The sequence below is a fragment of the Cyphomyrmex costatus genome, unplaced genomic scaffold (assembly GCF_001594065.2).
Source record: "Cyphomyrmex costatus isolate MS0001 unplaced genomic scaffold, Ccosl1.0 scaffold396, whole genome shotgun sequence".
Lineage (NCBI taxonomy): Eukaryota > Metazoa > Arthropoda > Insecta > Hymenoptera > Formicidae > Cyphomyrmex > Cyphomyrmex costatus.
This window is the reverse complement of record NW_017278163.1, coordinates 376,165-396,263: the sequence shown is the minus strand read 5'-3', so window position 1 is coordinate 396,263 and position 20,099 is coordinate 376,165. Positions and strand designations below refer to the sequence as shown.

The following is a 20,099-nucleotide window of genomic DNA, read 5'->3' as shown; positions in this document are numbered from 1 at the left end:
TCCCCCCTCGGTGACAATTAATATCACAACGCTCGAGCCCGCAAGAATTCCCACCGCGTCCTTCCGACTCGGCGCGCGTGACACGAATGCACACTGAACGCTATAACCTGCGGTTTTCCTTGTCTTTGTGTTGCAGGGTAAGAACCAGCCCACCCGGACCTGACGTTTCTCTCGCCGACGACAACGACGACGAGCGAAACTCGCGGCGCAGTGCCGTCTCGTTTTCACTGCGACACGACTTCATCCGTCAGCAACGTGTCCCTCATTCTTGTCGTTCCGGACCGCGTTTTCTCTCGAGGGAAGTGCGGCGCGGGTCCGATGTTGAGACTCGCAAATTTCGTCGAGCATTGAAATCGTCTCGCGAAGAGAGTCGTACGCGATTATCGTTCGATCGTGAGATAACGCAAAAATTCGTCGTGCATAATACGACGTATCTTTTTACGTATCCGAGACACACGCGTCGGGTTGCGGCGTCGTGCGCTCTTCAGTGCCGGAAATACCGTCCCGGATAAATCGTAGGACTCGTTGTCGTCACTCGCCGTCGACGACATGATCTTCAGGGTGACGTTGTTGATTGTGTGCACGCTGCTGGCTGCTGCGAGATCTGAACCGAGACCGCGCTCGCGACCAGTGCCGATCTATTCGAATCAGTTCGCCGTTTACGTGCCCAGCGGATTGGAGACTGCCGACGAGATCGCCCAGGAGCACGGGTTCGACAATCATGGACAGGTAAGTGCACCAATTTCTTGTGAGGCATGTGTCGCTTTAAAGAGTTTTTCTGTGTTGAAGTTATAAACGGAACTGAAGAACACGTTCGAATAATCTGACTAAATTATTATATTATAAAGTCAATAATTTTTGCTAAATTTTCACAACAGGTGAAAATATACGATATGTAGAATAAAAATTTGAAGCGTGCGCAGCGAAACGATTTATATGTTTTTCTCAATTTTCAATTTTGTATTCTTTCATTTTTCTGAAAAGATATATAGACGGTAAATATCTATTCAAATTAAATTTTTGTTTCGTAAGATTTTTTAAATAGTGGAAAAAATCATTAATTAGCACGTTATTATAGAATTAAATTGTAAAGTAATTCCCAAGTAGCTTGGAAAACTGGAGCTCTCTGTGGAGCGATGTTCTGAATTCTCTCGAGTGTAGTTCTGAATTCCTTGAGATTCTTGCACTTTGCAAGATTACCGTGGGACCAGTTAGCTTTTGGCAACGCGCATTCGTCGTTCTCCATGTCGAATCACGTATTGACGTTTATCCGTTCTAGCGTCGATGATGAGATTAGATGCTCCGTTACGGGCGATGCTGCTCTGTCGTGGTATGAGATCATAGACCGGGAAAGGGTGTCGATCATGTCGAACAGGTAAGGGGAAAGAGGAAGGCAGAGAACTCAATCTAACGAGACAGATTGGATGGTGGCACTGCCGGAGGGTTCTTCAACGTTGTCGTTTGTATCAGACATGGCTATTCGACGTATGTTCTTCGCAGTTTAGAGTGTGAGCGAGTTGACAGTCACGAATTAAGATCTGCTTTAATTAAAACCAGCCCCTCTTCCCCTAACGGAATACCATCTATAGAGTTATTACACTACATCTTGTGTCACTTATTACATTAATATTACGATGTAAGATATATTATGTCTGTGATAGCACTCTCTAGAAGTCGATTAATGAAAATTTGAATTTTTTAAATTTAGATTTTTCAGATTTTTTTAAAGAATATTTTGAAAGATTATTAATCTGTGAGTTGAGTAAAAATGATTGAAGGAGAGGAGATTAGTACCCCCGAAAGTACATTAATGCCTTCCCTGTCTAATATCTTATAAACGTTTAAAATACTCGTAGCTTAAACTTTGCCGCAGAAAAATTAGTTTTAGTCTTATAGACTCAGGTCGATGAAACTTTGATTGGTAAAGTTTGAAAAGATGTAACGTATAATGTAACTACCTTGTGTATCGACAGCGTCGTGTTGATCGGTGCTTAACAAGTGCGACTCTGATTACTTCAGAGTAACAGACAGAGAAAAAGTGGTGATTGGTACCTAACGTGTTTTGCTGCAGTTTCGTTTTGCGCAACTTTACACGCCGTTGTCTATGACTGGATACGGGAAGTGTGGTCGGTTTACCCCGCTGATAAGGCAGTTGATAAATACTGTACTGTGTATCCTGGAGTCATACATCGCTCACGGTCAGGCAATGGCGAACGTGACAGAAACATCGCACGCTAAACAGTCGTTTATATAGCCCGATTGCACGCTAAGTACTCGTTTATATTGCTCGATATATTGCTACAAGTATGTCAGCACGTTGACCGATATTAAATATATGAAGTGTTTTAGAATTTGCATATAATAGAATTCATTCAGCGATCCACAATTGATTCTTTTTCCTTTAATAAAAACTAGTTGACTTATCTTCATTTATAATTTTTCAATTCGATGATTAATCCTTCGTCGAATGTGAAATTTTCACCCTTCGTGCGCAATCTGGGTCTTCGAACTTCGGTACAGATTTTTATACTTTTTTGGATTGTATAAAAATTTGAAAAAAATCTTACATACTCGTGAAAGCTTTAACAATGAATTTTTAATATCGCAAAAGTTAGATTGTATTTTACCTTTTTTTGAAATAGATTTTTTATCTACTAGAAATTAGAATTAAAAAATCTGTGCTTTTAAAGTCCAATATTGTTGATGGAAGGTTAACATCCCGGTATTTGAATCTTATAAAGGAGAACCTAAACATTCAATAAACGATTAAATTTAAGAAATTAAATGTTTTTGTTATTTGTAACAGTTTATAGATTATTTTTAAATCTTTATTAAAAAGAAAACTCGTTTTTTCTTAACTCGAAATCTTATTAAGTCACAAATGAGTTTCAACTTTGGATAAAGTCGTCTTCTGATTTCTACCAGATCACACAGATTTTCATCCAACTTTTCAGTTACGTCACATTTAAAATGTAGAAATGTCGCTGTAATATGTACAGCTTTGAAATATCATGCAAACGACGTAACTGTGTCTATATCGGTATGTGTAAACGTAGCGTAATATAAAATATTTCCTACCCATATGCTGACCGCACAGGTCTCTCGTCAAGACCAGATCTCTGTCAAGGTTCTCAGCATTCGAGCGATTTGCATTTGTAGCATGTAAAACACCGGTTACGACATTAATTCGCAACGGTATAACAATTGCGTAACTTGAGTTGAAAGTGGCGCTATATAAAAAATAATTTTAGTAGTAAATATATAAATTATATGCTTAACTGTAAAATATTATACATATGTATATTTGAGAAATAATATATTAAAATTTTAATTGGGTTATTCGAGCACTGCAGGAATTAAAATAAATTGCATTACTGAGTAAATTGCATCAATTATACTTAGGATTAAACGCATTTAATTAAAAAATATTTATGTGTTATATTGATTATGTAACACGCACATTTAACTTATAAATGCCAATTTTTTTATCGAGATCATTTTATACGTCGTTTTAATTATTTCAATTACATTTATGTTGCACATGTTATTTTTATTATTATTTTTTTTTAATACTGTTTTTCATGATTATAAGTACCATGAAAATTCCCAAAAATTTGTACGATATAATTGAGCCATGCTGTTTAACCGCAAGCGTAACAGGAAGAGTTTCACCGGTTCTTTTTCTTCAGGTATATTCACGCGCTTTCGCGTTTCCCTAGTCACGAGTAATAAACTTTTTATATCTACCTGTAGGCTAGGAGAGATCGTGCTCCTGTATTTTCTTCGTGCTTCAATTCATTGGCGTGACGAGAATTTTCGCTCAGCGGATTTGACGACGCACTTACAAAATCTGATTTTATCAAATGAACGTGAGTAATCGAACCGAGTCGAATGTCGTTGCATGTAAAACGGGGCGAGTTTCGCCTATGGTTATACGATTCTATCAGCGGTAACCTATTCTCGATCTCGGATAAGCGACAAAGCGCGAGCAGAGTCTTTCGCGTCGAGCAACATATCTGTTGGATCTGGAATTTTATGACGAGGTGAATTGCGGCAGTGTGGAAATTCTGAAAAATAATTAAGCGCTGGAAATACGAAACGCAGGGTAAAATTGTACAGAGAATTTATCTCTTCTGATAACTTATCGCTTATTTCTATGAACAGTAAAGCATTACAAGCATCCAGAGAATAATGTGTTTCCTCGCATATTTTCATATGTAATGTGAGATGTAATTGACATTTAATTAGTTAAATAACATCGAAACGAAACATTAATTTTCTTATTCATATCCAGCTGTAATAATTGGTGCGAAACCGGTTTGAAAAATATTCTTCCAGAAAATACTAGAGGATTCCTGCTTGTAATAAGTAAAAATGTCGTAATTAGAAAGTTCTCATTAAACGTGTGTAGTTTTAAATCATCTTCTCCTAATACATCAACATTAAAAGTAATAATCTTTCAAACCGGTTCATATAGTAAGAATCTTATATATGCAGCTCTTTTCCTACGTGAAGTCTTCTCCGTATATATCCGACGGCGACCCAGACAAGCATCCTCTGTTATTGGTTTAACCTGGAGCACCATCGACGCGGTAAACGTCCAGGGAGCCGTTACTTCTCGTAGATAACAGTTGACGTTTCATGTGCGAGTAATATCGTTCTATTCTTCCTTTTGCTATTCTCCGCACATTCGTTGTAAGTGATTTCACAGGGAACGAGAAGAAATGGTACAATATAAAGGTGGGGATGCAATAATTGCCATGTATCCAGCGTGTATCAACGAGTGGTTGCATTTTGCTTGGTCGCGGTAATAAACTTTTATCTCTCAACACGTATATGTATTTGCGGAGAATGTTCTCTTCTCCTCTTTTTTTTTTTTCCACTTTTCTCGCGCCCCCGCGTTGCCGCCCTTCTCTCTGTCCGGAACGCGAAACCGACCGGTTGATGCAGTGGAAGAAGAGGGTGGTTGCGAGGGATAGAAAAAAGGCGACGTGCGCGCGGTGAAAAGAGGGGCTCCGCCATCCCGTACGTCATCTCCCGACGAGATAAAAACTTTAGCGCTCGTTGTTGGAAAAATGTGGCTACCGCGCGGGATGGAGAAGAGTGAGGGTGAAAAGACCACGAGAAAATCGCAGAAACTACCGCGCCACGGTCACGGATCCGTGAACGGACATGTCGTGTATCGCGTTGCGGATGCGACGTGTTTCGCGGGTTGAGAAACTTTTTTCAACGTTGCATTAGAGAGCACAATTATTGCACAACTAACAAGGGGCCTGTTACAATTGTTTGGAATCGATTCGATTCTTCTTGAAATATGTTGTTAAACAACAATCTAAGAGATACGTATTTTTTATTATAGCTCTAAAATCTCAGATTTAAGGGGTGAAACAAAACTAACCCTCAAAGCTAACGCTTTTATTTTACTCCTATTAATTATCAGCAAAACAGTGAGATGTACTCAAAAATGTATACAAAACTGTTATAACTGTATGCATTTAGAATTAAAAAGATTTGATATTTTGAAAATATCTTGATCTCTATTAATTTTGAGGGCTTGTTTGATCTCTTAAATCTTGAGTTTGGATTGATATAAAAAAGAACTATGTGTCTTTTGGTTAGATATTTTTGTATTTTAATTCATGTAATAACATATTTTAAAAAGAATCGGTTCTGAACCGTAGTTCTGATAGAGCTCTTGTTAGTTGAGTTCGCGCAATTCCTCGTGAAAATTGGATGAAAAGCGCACAAACTTCTGACAAGCCCAAACTGCAACAATATATATTGCTTCTGCAAAGTGTAAATCGCGGTTAATAGAAGCAGAAGTAAATGTACATGTAATTTAGACAAATTGGATTTCATTATGAAAATATTATAACGACTCTTGAATGGATTTTGTGTCTATCAATAATTTATAGTAAACTATTCATTTATAAATTAATACGATCTTAATGACAAACGTTGAAATACATTAAAAGATTACTTTCTATATATAAAAACTTCACTTACATATTATATATTTATGTTCATTATGTCTGCTTTTAGCATGTTGATGCTGTTATTTTTGAATTGAAGAGAATGAAATAAAAGGAATTGATTAAAAATACTTTTTTTAAAATTTATTTTTCAAGAACTCTATTTAGGATTGAGTAGTTTTCGAACTTGTTTATCGCTCAATATGGAGTAGATGATTGCTTGTTTTAGCGTGTCACGTCGTTTAAGCGACAGGTGGAAAGAAGTCCGCCAAACTATGCTGTTATTGTGTGATAAAATGTTGAGCTTGCGTTCGACAATCGCTTCACCGCGATGGCCTCATAATATCCATCGTGTCCGAGCATGCAACCAGAGGCAGAGGCGCATGCAAATTCGCGAAATCCGGCTATTATGTAAAGCGGAGAGAGGTCGTTGGCAGCAGCATCGCGGTCGGGATATTTTGCGAAATCTATTGACGTAGCGGATAAGAGGAAATCGTGCAATATCGCGTACGATCTTAATGTAAACGTTAATAATTCACCAAGTAATTCGGTAATTTGAGCAACAATTGAAATAAGAATATCTAATATAAATCATATTCTTAAGAAAATAATTGTTTATAAAGCTATTTTATTTTAATCCTCTCTATAGCTAATATTTATATATTGCAATCCTCTGTTGTATGGCGTTTGTAACGAGAACGTTATAAAGCGAAAATTTTAAATTAAAAAGTCTCAAGTTTTAAAATTTTATAGATTTTACGATCATTAGAGTCAGTAGTTTGCTGGAACGCGCGAGATTCTACCGGATTGGCACGATTCCGCAGGCAAATAACTTCATAACAACAAACTCGATAAATTGGAGTCGCGTGAAATTTCGCGCATAAGGGCGTTAATAAAGTTCCGCCTCATTTCCTACTTCGGTAATAAGTTTCGTCCAACTCGGCCGAAACGTTCTCTCCGAGTTATCTGTCGGACGGACGAGTTATCTGGAGATGGAGCAAATTGGACGTTACGATGAAGGGATGCGGGAGGGAGGGGGATAACCTAAAATTAAAACATATTAGTCCGATCGACACCGGGGTGTTTCGCGTCGAACGTGTGGGAATCGAGTTTCGTGTGGCGCTCGAGTTAAGCTAATTGATTATCCTTCCGCCGCTGGCGGACCCCCTGCCCGTAATCGCGGGTATCAAATTTCTCGCTATACCTGTTACGTTTCGCAAGGAGCAAGAGCGCGTGCTTAGGTTCGCCAGAATTTACGACGGGTTAGTAACGCGATTACTCTTCCCAGCTCTGCGGGCTGGCATATCACGAGCATAGCATCCCACAGTCGGTGTTCTCTCTCTCTCTCTCTCTCTCTCTCTCTCTCTCTCTCTCTCTCTCTCTCTCTCTCTCTTTCTCCGCCCTTAAAATTAAGCGCGGAACCTGAATTTTTTATCGCGATTTCCCGTCAACCATGAATTTTCTCGCCACTGTCGCGTACAGACTCTTAAAAACATTGTGTTTTTCCATATTTCCTAACTTGATACTTGATATGCCTTTGTAATAAAAACTTAATGGAAGGGGTCATTGTTTGTCACGATTATTAAATTATACCTAATCTACGAAAGGATGCTTTTAAAAGAAACTTTGGTGTACATGTGATGTTCACCCATGTGAAGTCGGCTTCACAGCTTTTGAAAAAATTAACTTAATATAAAAGCTCACTCGATTGCACATGTATGTACATTTTGAATTTTTCTTTACACTCATTTGGTAAGAAATTATTAAAAAAGAAAAAAACAATTTTTTGGAGGCTAATTTCACAATGACCCCCAATTACGAACAAATTACATTTAATTAGTCTCAGTCGATAGATTTTCGTTTGCACATTCTGAAACAACTGTTAGTTGTCCGAATTATTTCCTTTTAATTTTGAAAATTTTTGTTCTTATCCAAGTTACATCGCTCTGGTTTCAATTAAGCAGTTTTTTTTGTTATCATTTTATGTTATATTTTATGTCTTTTATTTAAATCAAATAAGAGAAGAATGTTATTTTTGGTGTGTCAAAGCGGGTCTTGGTGCTTAATAATATTCATATGTAAATATACATATCTAAATACATTCATCCTATAGACTGTGCGCTGATTCAGTTTGTTGGACTGGAAACATAATCATGAATTGAAATAATAATCTCACAATTAAATTAATCGATTGTCGATTTAATAACAATGCTACTAACATTTTAAAAACCTGTAAACAATTTATTGCGAAAAATTATCACTTCAGCCGGGATTTGAACATAAATCTCGCTTGTTTCGTGCGGGCGTTTTACCAATTCAACTATCGAAGCATATGATGGTATTATCGTATATATTTACGGATTTTTAAGATGCTAGTAGCATTATTAAATCGACGATCAATTAATTTAATTGCGAGATTATTATTTCAGTTTATTATTATGTTTCACATTCAACAAACGAATTGGCGCATAATCCACAGAACTGATAATTATATTTCTACATGTTCATATACAAATATTACTAAGCACTCTCTCTATATAAATATAAGACCTATTTTAACCGAAAATGGCATACTTCTTTTATTTATGTACACTTTTCGATCGATTTTCATTTAACATTCTTTTATTCGAATGTATGAGAAGACACAATACACACAAATGACATATAATTAGACTACATACTTCATTTTAAGATCGAGTTTGCCTTTCCTTTTAAGTTAAATTCAGTCGACATTTTAGTATCAATTTTAAGCCAATGACAAGTTTTTTTTACCGGTACTTTACTCTTGTTTCGTTAGTACGTTGAAGTTTGTTATTTATACCTATTTTGCAAGCAAAAAATTTGTAACTTGCATATTTCGATAACAACAAATGAGCAACAAATTCCTATGTTATTTTTACGTCGATCGGCTTTATTCTTCCTTTAGCGAAACATTATTTAAAAAAAAAAACTAACAGAGCAACACATTTTTTTCTTTGGCAACTTGTTAGCAACAAATGAGCAACAAATAAAAACGTTAGTTAAAATCAATTTTGCTCATTTCGTTCCGCTAACTTATAAGACATGTTATTATATTTACGTTAATTAAAGCTTATGATCTATTTCCTTATCCGTCAAATTTATTTATTTATGTATCGATAGCAATATTGTATCACTTAATAGCGATAGCATTCTAGGATTATATATTGTGATCAGTTTTGAGATTCAAATATATATAAAATCGCTTTTTTCGCTTCTGTAAAGTTAACGGAAACTGTATGACTCTCTTGAAATATAAAGAAACTTGACATTCATATATGTTTTACAAACGTATAACACTTAATTAAAAAAATAAAGCTTCAGCTAGATTATTATATCGAGTTTAATTGGAAAAAAATCCTTTTAACATTAAGCCATTAGATCTCTTGGAGGGAAATTGAACGTTATTCTCGTATAGAATGAGGCCACGCTATTGACACGCGTGTCATAATATACTAGCCCGTATAATCGCGAAATCAAACTACCGGCGGTATCAATTGTTTCGCAAGACAGGCAATTAAGCTCGTCGGAATTGACTGTGAGTTGGTAACATGGTTATCTCTCTCTCTCTCTCTCTCTCTCTCTCTCTTCTCTCTCTCTCTCTCTCTCTCTCTCTCTCTCTCTCTCTCTCTCTTTCTCCTCCCTCTCTATCGCCTCTCCTCTTCCTCTGTCTCTTGTAACAAAGTCAGGCCCTTCTCTGCAATGACCCGAACTCAACGTGTCAGGTTATGATCTCACGACGTTATAAATGATATAGTAAGAATAGATCTTAGCATATAGCTTTCTGACGCGGCGTGACAGTAAGTATACATATCGCGCGAAGGGAGCTACGTACAAACTCGTCTGCTCTAGAAATGTTCGTTCACTGCATTAAGGTATTAAAGGCGAGGCCACTCGTGGAGAAAGGATACGGAGATTTTCCCACGTGTACCTATAACCGCACTCTAGGCACACGTCAGTTTACATACAGGGTGTTTCGTATAAATGGTCAGTAGTGAGTCGTTTATTATATTCGATGCATTTGTAATAATAAAAATAAAAAGGAAGAATGCATAAATTCATAATATATTACGTAAAAGTTCATTGAAAGTTATTAAAATTAGCAGAAAGATTTTTTCTCCAAACAAATTTTGTATTTAGAAAAAAAAGAGAAGGTGATACATAAGGAAAAAAGTTTTATTTCTTATGATGGTTAATTTTCTCTCTTAATTCTTTAGAGATATGGCAATTTTAAACCGTATCTTACACCGAACAGAGATTGCTGAATTCGATTTAAATTTAGCTTCCCTCGTACAAAGTTTTATTAAGATCTAAGTTCCAATGTTACTTGATGAAATGCTGAAATACTGCCATAATTCTCCCTCAAGACAGAACTCAGAATAAAGTTGGCTTAGTTGGAACTTATTACAATGCTCGGTACTAATATAATATTGTATTAAGGTACCATATATAACTGGCTCATTTCGCGTGAAACAGGTCTGCGAAGAAGCTGGCACCCCCGAATACGAATTTTGATAAAATTAACATCGCATTCTCGATTGTCCACCATTTCTCCACGTTTGTCCATCAAACTACAATTTTTGTCCACCCTTGATAAAAAATTATAAATAAATAAAAAATTATAGCATCCCTATGAATATTCTTCCGAATTACATAAAGGATTCGATTGTCCATTTTCTCTTGTCCATTTTTAAAAAAAAGTTACAAACAATTTAATGTTTGACAATTCGTCACTACACACGTAGTGACAAATGGTGAACAGTCGAATGCCATGTTAATTTTATTTAGAATTCACACATTTGGGGATGCCAGCGTCACGAACTTACGTGAAATATACTATACTTATTCTCTATATAAGTTGTCTATGTTTCTACACCCATAGTATCTATATTGAATTATACATATATATATATATATATATATGTTTTTTACCATCTCCAGCGACGTTACGTTATATATTTTTTTACGATGATGGCAGGTTGCGACGTTCCTTTCCTTTCTCGCTGGGAAAAACACAAGCCTTTACGCTCACTATTAGGATCGTAGTAGGATGCACGCTCTTGATAACGATGAAATTGTCTGACTTTATAAGATTGAAGCTGTACAGGTGGCATTTAGAAACGTGATACAAGAAGATACTAAGCGCCATTTTTAAGATATTGTTTTTTTTGTTAAACAAAAAGAATACAATCCCTACTAAGGTGAATGTTTAGGAATAAATATAGTAATAACAGTAATAATAAAATGAAATTTTGTATTACTATTTTGTGTTACAAAATTAAACGTATAAGTAAAGAAAAAGTTAAGAATGTAGGTTTTATTTTGTTTCTTACAATTTTTAATTATATATTTAAATAACGATATCTCAAATGATAATTTTATTGATTTCATATAAAACACACTTGAAATGATGAGGACAGTTCACAAAATGAGAAAAATTGTTTCAATGGAAAGAAATATTATGATGTGACTGTCTGAATGTAATAGTAAAGTGGAGCCTTCTATATTATTACAGGATTTGGTTTCTTTATGATTATTTGGACTTCTTATGAAGTTTGAAAAATTTGAATTCATAGAATATTCGCAATGTATTGAGATATTATTAGATTCAGAAGTTTCTTTTCATGAATATATTTTCCTAACAATATTCTTACGTTGATCCTGTCCTCGTGAACGTTTATCACAAGCATTTCTTTCCCATTTCACTGACCTTTAGGGACTCAGTATTCCAAAATGGTAACCACAAAGCTTTTTAACGAAAAACAACTTTCTGCAATATTTTTTTGTTAAAAATTCCTGGATTTATTACCTTACGTATTAAGGAAAAAAATATATAACAATAATAAAATTTACATTTATTTATGTCCCAACGAAAATATAGTTATTTAAGTTTTCTACTTGGAATAGAAGAATAACTTAAAAATTAATTTATAATTTATAAACTCATTACATATGAACTTCAAACTGCGTTAAACTTAATATAAAAAATTATACGAAAAAATATGACCAATAAATAAACGTCAATAAATAATACAAAAACAAAATCAGTTGTCGATAAAAAGGTCAGTTACGATAATTGTTTCATTACTTCAATACCTATTTAAGAACAAGTTAAAAACCTTTTGCAAGAGATGATGTTAATTATAACACAGAATTTTAATTAGCGATAGAAGCTTACGTTACCACCTTTTCTTCTACCGTTTTGGTTATAAAGTGTAAGTTAAACGCAACAAATGCTTGACAATTTTCCTTTATTTTTGAAGGGTTGAACAAGCTTTCTGTGAGATGAAATACTTTCCGGCCAATGGCGCCCAGTGTTGCGGACGAAAGATCGCGTCATCTAAGTATAAAAATAAATATCAAATACACGCAACGGGAGTGAAAGAAAGATCCGGTGGTCCGTTTGGAGGGTGCCTTCTTCAGTTCCAGATACGCCATGACGCATAACGTAGGATACCGTTGTTGACTTTATACCTGCTGTCACAATTTCCGCGAATCGTTTCATCCCAACAGACCGTAGAAAATCAGTTTTCTTCCGCGTCGCTCGTTCTTACCCTGTTATTGTTGAACCTTTGCGCACAAAATTCTCCCGATTTCTAGCACGATCAATATTTTTTTAACTTCCTCCTCTCATGTTCTCATTTTTCTCTAGTTTGCTTTTAGTTCGGTTTTTATTGGTTTTTATATAGAGCGAAACAAATTAGTGCGTCCTGTAACTGTTTTATTGAAAATAATTTTTTGAGTAGGTAAATTCTAGAATGAATTAATACATAACGAGATATAACACACACACAACTTTTATGGCTCTACAAAAAAAAAATCTCGAGTTTTATATACTTAATTATAAAATTTTATTAGAGAAACTTTTTGCACGAAATAATGTTTATATATACATATATAAATCAATTATAATATTATATGGATATATATAAATTTTTTAATATATTCTATTATACATAGTTTAACAAGAAATAATTTTTTTCAGATCCAGTGAAACTTTTTAATAGAGTTTAGTCGAAGCATTCCGTTGAAATATTTCTATTCGCTTTTATTCTTGAATGTATTTTTGCTAATCTGATGTTTTACTAGATATACCTTATGACAGAAAACTAATTTTTTCTTTCCTCTTAGTTTGGGATTTATAAAGCAGGATCGTTGCGTCGCGCGACTTTGTACTTATATTTTCCTGAAGAAAGACGGTAATAACCAGTCAAGACGTACATAAGCCGCTTACATTAGGAATCTTCACTTGCACTCGACTGGGTATTAAGATGCAAAAGATATTTGGCTTCGAATATTCTTCCTCTATACAGGATGCCAGTTCTACTGTATTTTCCTTGCAATTTTTCTTTGGCAAATGTGAAATCGGCATTTCTTTAGTGATTGTGTAAATTACAGACTGAGTGAGTTAATTTTCCTGTTCCTTAAATTTTTAATTTTAGGTAATATGTGACGATCTCTGCTGTATATAAAATTAAACTATATGATTAAAATCGAATGAAGAATATTAGTCAGTCAACGAATAAAGATTGTGAAAGTTAATTAAGCCTAAAACGTGCAATGTTAATGAAATTTTTAGATATTAATGGTTAGATGTTATGTATTAGTTAGATATATAACGGAGTTATGACGGATATTGAAGGTTAAAAAATTTACAAAGGCAGATCAACTTTTAATCGATATTCACAGAAACAAAAATTCCAAATTCATGGAATTTGCAATTGGAAGTTTGCGCGATATGTCCGCGGTATATTTGAGATATGCATTATACATCGATTCTATCCGCATCGCACTGTGCTTAAGGATCAAGTTGCTCTTGAGCTCAGTTTAGGATATTTATTGAATGATTGTATCGTTGACAGGATTCATTGCGACGAGATTTTATGCACCACGTTGTTTCGCAGTTTCTGCCAGGTATACTCTTAGTACAAGACGCAGTTTCGCAGCTAATTCGCAAGGGAAATCGTGCTTCTGATGCAAATTCGCGAATGCAAATTGTGCGCGAAAGTGTCAAAGTCTCGCCAAAAGTATAACTTACGTTACGTCTAAAATCACGTAGTTCATGTATATTTAAGAGCCTACGGCATGTGCTAAATTATGCATTCCGGTATTTTTGGCGTAACACTCTCTCTGGGATCGTCTTCCATAAACAAATCAGTTGTAAAGTATACCAAACGATTATTTCTTTAGATTCTAAATAATAATCTTAATAAGGATCTGAAAAATTAAGTATATAATACGTAGAGGTATAGAACGTAGAATTGCATTTCTGTTATGAAATCCGTAAACTAGTGGTGGATTATTGGCTTAAACCGTTCATTATTTAGTAGCTAAATGTTTGATTATTAGTCATGCAATGTACGAAGTTTATTGTGCGGTTTGTGTTAAACCTCAAATATACATTTTCAATTAAAATTAAAAACAATGTTTTCTCACTGCTTAATTGGATACAATTTCTTTAATGGCTAAAGCAAACAAAATTAAATTAAGTTTTTGTTTTTAAACCGACTCGGTTGGTATCAATTTAATTAACAAATTTACGTAATTTTCTGGCATTAAGCAACTCTGAAATTTAAACCGTCTCTATATGTCGGTTTAAATTTACGGAGGTAGATTGATCTGAAATTTACCGAAGCTGAAATTTAATCTTACGAAACACACCGTAAATGTCTATATTCATTATAATATGCTGCTATTGGTGGGCTTAGTATTAAGAATACTTCGCGTTGATGATCGACGAGGCGAACGTGTCGTGTTGTTTGCTTAATTGACATGTGATTTGACTGTGCCTGTGCATGGCCATGCGTGATATTCAAATCCCTCATGACATGTCTAAACAATTAATTATAATGCAGCTGTCCGTGATCGATCAATTTTATTCGTAAATTACGCAAACTGGGAAATTTTGTTATTAATATTAGAAATGAACTATTCATGTATTTAATCAATTTTAATTTTTTACAAAATTTAAAATAGGTGACTAGAACGGTTCTTTATCGAATATGTTCTAATCGATAGAAAAAAATATCTGTTTATCTTATTTGAGTATTTTAAGAATATTATCTTTTTTTTTGTTTTTATTTAAACAGCTTCCATTGGAAATTTTTATTTCAGAAATTAATGTTCTATTCTTAACTTCTAACACGACGTTAAGAATAGAACATTAATTTCTGAAATAAAAATTTCTAATGGAAGCTGTTTAAATAAAAACAAAAAAAGATTATTTTCTAAAAATGAATCGGTATATTATTACTGACTTCACAGAGTGCTACATGTATAACTGATGTAGTCATCAGCCAATATTTAATGTTTCTCAGTTATGTATATATATATATATATATATAACACACTGATTTATTTTTAGAAGTTATGATCTTTCGCAAATTAAAATGCATATCAACTATAATTATAACACTGAAGTCACTGATTCACTTTTAAAAAGTAGATTCTTTAAAAGTTTACATTATTGCTTGTTTATTTTTGTACCATTCCTTCTGTTCGACACTAAGGTTTTTCACGGAAACTCGCATGTCGCACGCTGACCGCAATATCCGCGATTAAAGATCGCTGCACAGATTGAACATGTTGAGCTAAGCAACGATAATATACCATATCTCCTCACCATGAATTATTTGGGCCTGGTTTCGCGAAACCACGTGTGCACTACACGCCATAATATCACCGTACATGGGGAAACCGGTACTTCGAGAAACTGGCAGGGCGAGTCATTTAACGGGGTAATTGTACCGTTGTTGTCGAGAAACAGATGCAGCTCTCAGTATTAAATACGCGCCTTCCGTTTCTTCGGCCGACACAAAAACAGAAGTCACTGGAGACCCACTGTCTAGCACCGTCGTCTCTATCCTGCCACACTCACTCTCCCACCTTACTTACCTCTTGCATCTCTCATTCGAGTATTTGCTCTCTTTTTGACACTCTCTCACACACACACACACACACACTCACATATACAGTTATCCTTTCACTTATACTTACTCTCGTATACCGATTCTTCTTTCTCTTTTTCACGTGTCCGTTCGCTCGCTCACTCTTTCATACTCTTGCATGTCTTTCGCTCTTTTGCTCACTCATACACATTTCTCTCTCTCTCTTTTCATTCTCGGCGTCTTGTCTGGCTGGTTCTTCTGACGCGATTCCTGGCATTGTCGTAACCAGATGTTCGTCCCCCTGGAGACATCCGCGTATATCCTGCGAACAATAATGAAAGATCCGCGTGCGAATCCAAGTAATTTTGGAAAATATCGCGCTACAACGGTGCAGATTGAACGTGTCTGTGGCCCTTTCCTCGGACCGTATCGAACATTTACCGTGTTCATTTACCGTGGACGATGTCGCCATACCACTGCTGCCTGCACAAAGCGCGTTTTACAGTCTTGCACGCGATTCGTGTATGCATACAGTCTTTATATTTTAGGCTCGATTAGCTCAATATTGTACATTTGAATTTGTATTTATTACAGTTTTTCATTATATTCGTTTAATTTATTTTTTATTTTTGACGATAATCCTAATTTCCTAACTAGTTTTTTCAGTAAAAAAAATAACATGCCAAGAAATTAATAATATATTAAATTAATATATTAGAGACTAAATTAATAGAGAGATTAAATAACAATATTAAATAATTAATCAAGTAATTGAATGTGGAAATTATTATAACTTTCATCGCTGTGTGATGTCGCTATTGGCATCGTTTTCTTCATTAATGATGAAAACGTAGCATCAAATGAGTGAAAGTGTCGGGACTTTCGAATAAATTCGTTGGATCGCGATGTTAACATTCTTTGGAAACATTTTCAAACGACGGAAATGTGACATCCCGCAACATTTTACCGTCCGATTGCCATGTTAGAGGCAACCGTCATCACAAAGTAATTTTGAAAGCCGCCGTCTCTACTTCATTATCCCATGAATATATTGCATGCCAGATAGATGTATAAAACCACCTTACATTACTTTCAGTTGACGTTTTCTCGCCGATCTCGAATTTATGTTTACGATAGTTGTTGGACAGTCGCGCGATGCGATATATATGGTATGGGAAAAAGTCACTCGTTGATCTACTCTACAACCGGAAGATACTCCTAAGGAGTCGACTCACGCCGATTACAAAGTTTATGGTCGAGCTGTAACATTACTTCTTTTCTGTTACGAGGCCCTTCCTGTGTCTCAAGGATAACCAGTATCGCACGAGGAATGGCATTTATAGAATACTGATATGGCGATTGTTGCATGATAAAACGAAGTTATCCGGTTTTACATCCTTTTCTGTATAGCGTATTTTTAAATAAAAAATCAAATATATACAGAGTGTCCCAAGATTCATGAATTAAAATATTACAAGATAGTTTTAGAAAAATTAAGTAAATAAAAATTATTTGTAAAATTTTATTTTAAGCAATGGTTTGTGAAATAATAAGGATTTAGACATGGTTAATAACCGACTATGTTTGAACTTCGTTTTAAACGCTGAGTGTGCGCTTACTAAACCGTCTAAACGTAATCTGTAATTGGCTATTTAAATTCTTATACCTTATAAAAACTACTGTTTGAAATAAAAGTGTGTACATGTAACTTTTTACTTAGTTTTTTGAAAACTTCCTTGTCGTGTTCGTATTATAGTTCGTGACTTTTGAAACATTCTTACTTGTACATTTATAACATAACATTAAGATAGCATAGAGGAAGGTCAGCGATACCGACATACTACTTTGTTTTTAGATTATACTTTTTAGACAAAAGCAGAAAATAAATCTTTGGAGATATAAATGTAAACTAGAAAGTGTTTTCTATCGATGCTCTGTAGCAATTTTTATAATACTGTTAAGAACTTTGCAATAATTAATTTTTTTATCGAATAGGCGAAAACGAGCGTCAGACAAAATGGGCCCCAAAACTGACATATGCGCATGTGACCGCAGTATCGGTGACTTTCCTCTAATAATAATAACACAGGCCCACAAAAAAATTATTATTTTTTGTGCGATGAATGCTACTATGATATTCCCATGTATTTTTTCCCGCTGAAACCGAATCCGTAGCCCGTTTGACCCCTACACGTCAAGATTTTTTTTTAACCTCAAAAAAACGATAAGATTACTGAAGAGTACCGATTAGGGGACCTTCCCCCAATAACCTTGATCTTGACATATGTTGTCAAGGTCATGACCCTGAGTAACCTCCAACAGGTTTTAGCTGTCGCTCGTCCTTCATTAAAAAGTTATTAACAATCATAGTTTTAAAGTTATGATCGGATCATAAATTTAGAAGTGATCCAGTTTATATCGTTGTGGTATTGTGTCATTCGGTTTATATAACTTTTATTTAATATATATTTTATTAAACATGAATCACATTTTTTTCTTTAAAAAATATTATTGAAGAGATGTTTAAAGTCGTTATTTAAAATTGGATATTCTGTATATATAGGTATTGGAAGTTATTATCGTGCTAATATTAATATTAAGTTATTAATGGTAGTACATCTGCATGTATAGAAATGGAATATTAATCAGTTATTAATTATAGTTATTGATATTGGTAACCTACATTAATAATAAATTTAAGTACAAAAAAATGTTATATTTTATTAAGTAAATAATGTATGTATTGTATAACTAAAATCATATATATGATATATATTGCACGTATATTATTTTTACGTTTGAGGTACTTATTGACAGAAGCTATATTTCGAGGGTTATCTCCGTGTCTGCATTCTTGGCATTCTGAGGATAGATACGGAGATAACCTATATAATCTATATAGCTCCTATATTCTACTATTAAATATTCCAAAAATATACAGTTATATATGTAATCTTTAATATCTTTGTTCCAAAATTAATTTTTGCGAAATTTTGTTTTTATATTTTTATGATACACAGATTATTTTGATGTTTCTAAAAAGAATATGTCGATATTCGATTAAAACATGCCTATTTGCAACATGTCATTCACGGCAGATCCGCTTAGCAGTCGGAGAATAATTTTCGAAAGGGTTGACCCGCGGTACTGGGGTGCATGCGTTACGAAATAACTGGATTACATCCGCCGCTGCATTTACGCGTGCGAAGCCCTCCACGTACTTAGTCGTGTATTTCACGAGCGTACATTAAAGCCGGCTTATTTATTAAACTAGTATTACTCTCCATTATTCCTGCGCGCAACACACGTTGCGCGTACCGAGATAAATGCCGTGGATTATGGTTGGGGGTGGAAAGGACGGGAGGCGCTATGCAATTTCTCCACTATCTCATATGTGTTTTCTCCGCGTTATTGCGCGCATTATCGGCGCGTGATACTGGAATTAACACGTGAAGTACCATCATTGTGAAAAATCGTGTAGGTATGTTTTTCATCGTGTCTGCATTAAAGAGCATTTGCAGACTACCTGTAGGTATCAATTTTAGTGAAAATTTATAGCTGAAATTAATAAACCGTACATATTGTAGCTTCATGCATATCTTTACGAAAAGATTTTACTGAAATATCTAGAATTTAGCTAGATACTAGCTAGATTTAAAAATAATTGTGTCGGACCATCAAAATAATTATGTAGGACTTTCAAACTGGTTGCTAGAATATGTTAATTTTTTTACAGTTTCGTTCATCATGCTTGAGTTTTTTTACGCAATTATTTTGATGGTCCAACAAAGCTATTTTCAGATCTGTATTTAGTTAAATTTTTAGATTTTAATAAAACTGCTTTTATATATATATATATTTTTTTTTTCAATATATCTTTTGCTTTCGAATCCTTGTATCGTAACCTAGAAGTTGTAACGCGATAACGTTACGAATGAGGCTCTTAGGACAAAATTTTGGTCAAGGATTTGATTACAGAGGACGATCAGAAGTGAGGGAAGGTCCAAGTTGAAATATACGAGATCTGTTCTTTATTTACGACGTATTACGGGCTCATCTGAAATTCAAGGCACGCCAACCGACAAGTGTCCCCGTCTTTGACCGCGACTGCCTTTTAATTACATCTGGTATTTAAGAGCGGTTAGCATAATTATTGTACTTGTCAGCCGTTGCGTAATCACCACGATTCCGTTTCCTTTAACGTTATTATGTAAGTGCTCTT

General features: G+C 34.7%; 1 protein-coding gene across 2 annotated transcripts in view; it reads left to right on the top strand.

The window, feature by feature from the left end:
* Positions 1–506: 506 nt before the first annotated feature.
* Positions 507–20,099, top strand: part of Fur2 (furin-like protease 2) — a 370,418-nt gene continuing 350,825 nt past the window's right edge. For both annotated transcript variants that reach the window (XM_018543689.1, XM_018543688.1), the window contains exon 1: positions 507–729. In XM_018543689.1, the coding sequence (XP_018399191.1) occupies positions 550–729 (180 nt within the window). In that variant the 5' untranslated portion in view covers positions 507–549. The remainder of the gene's footprint in view (positions 730–20,099) is intronic.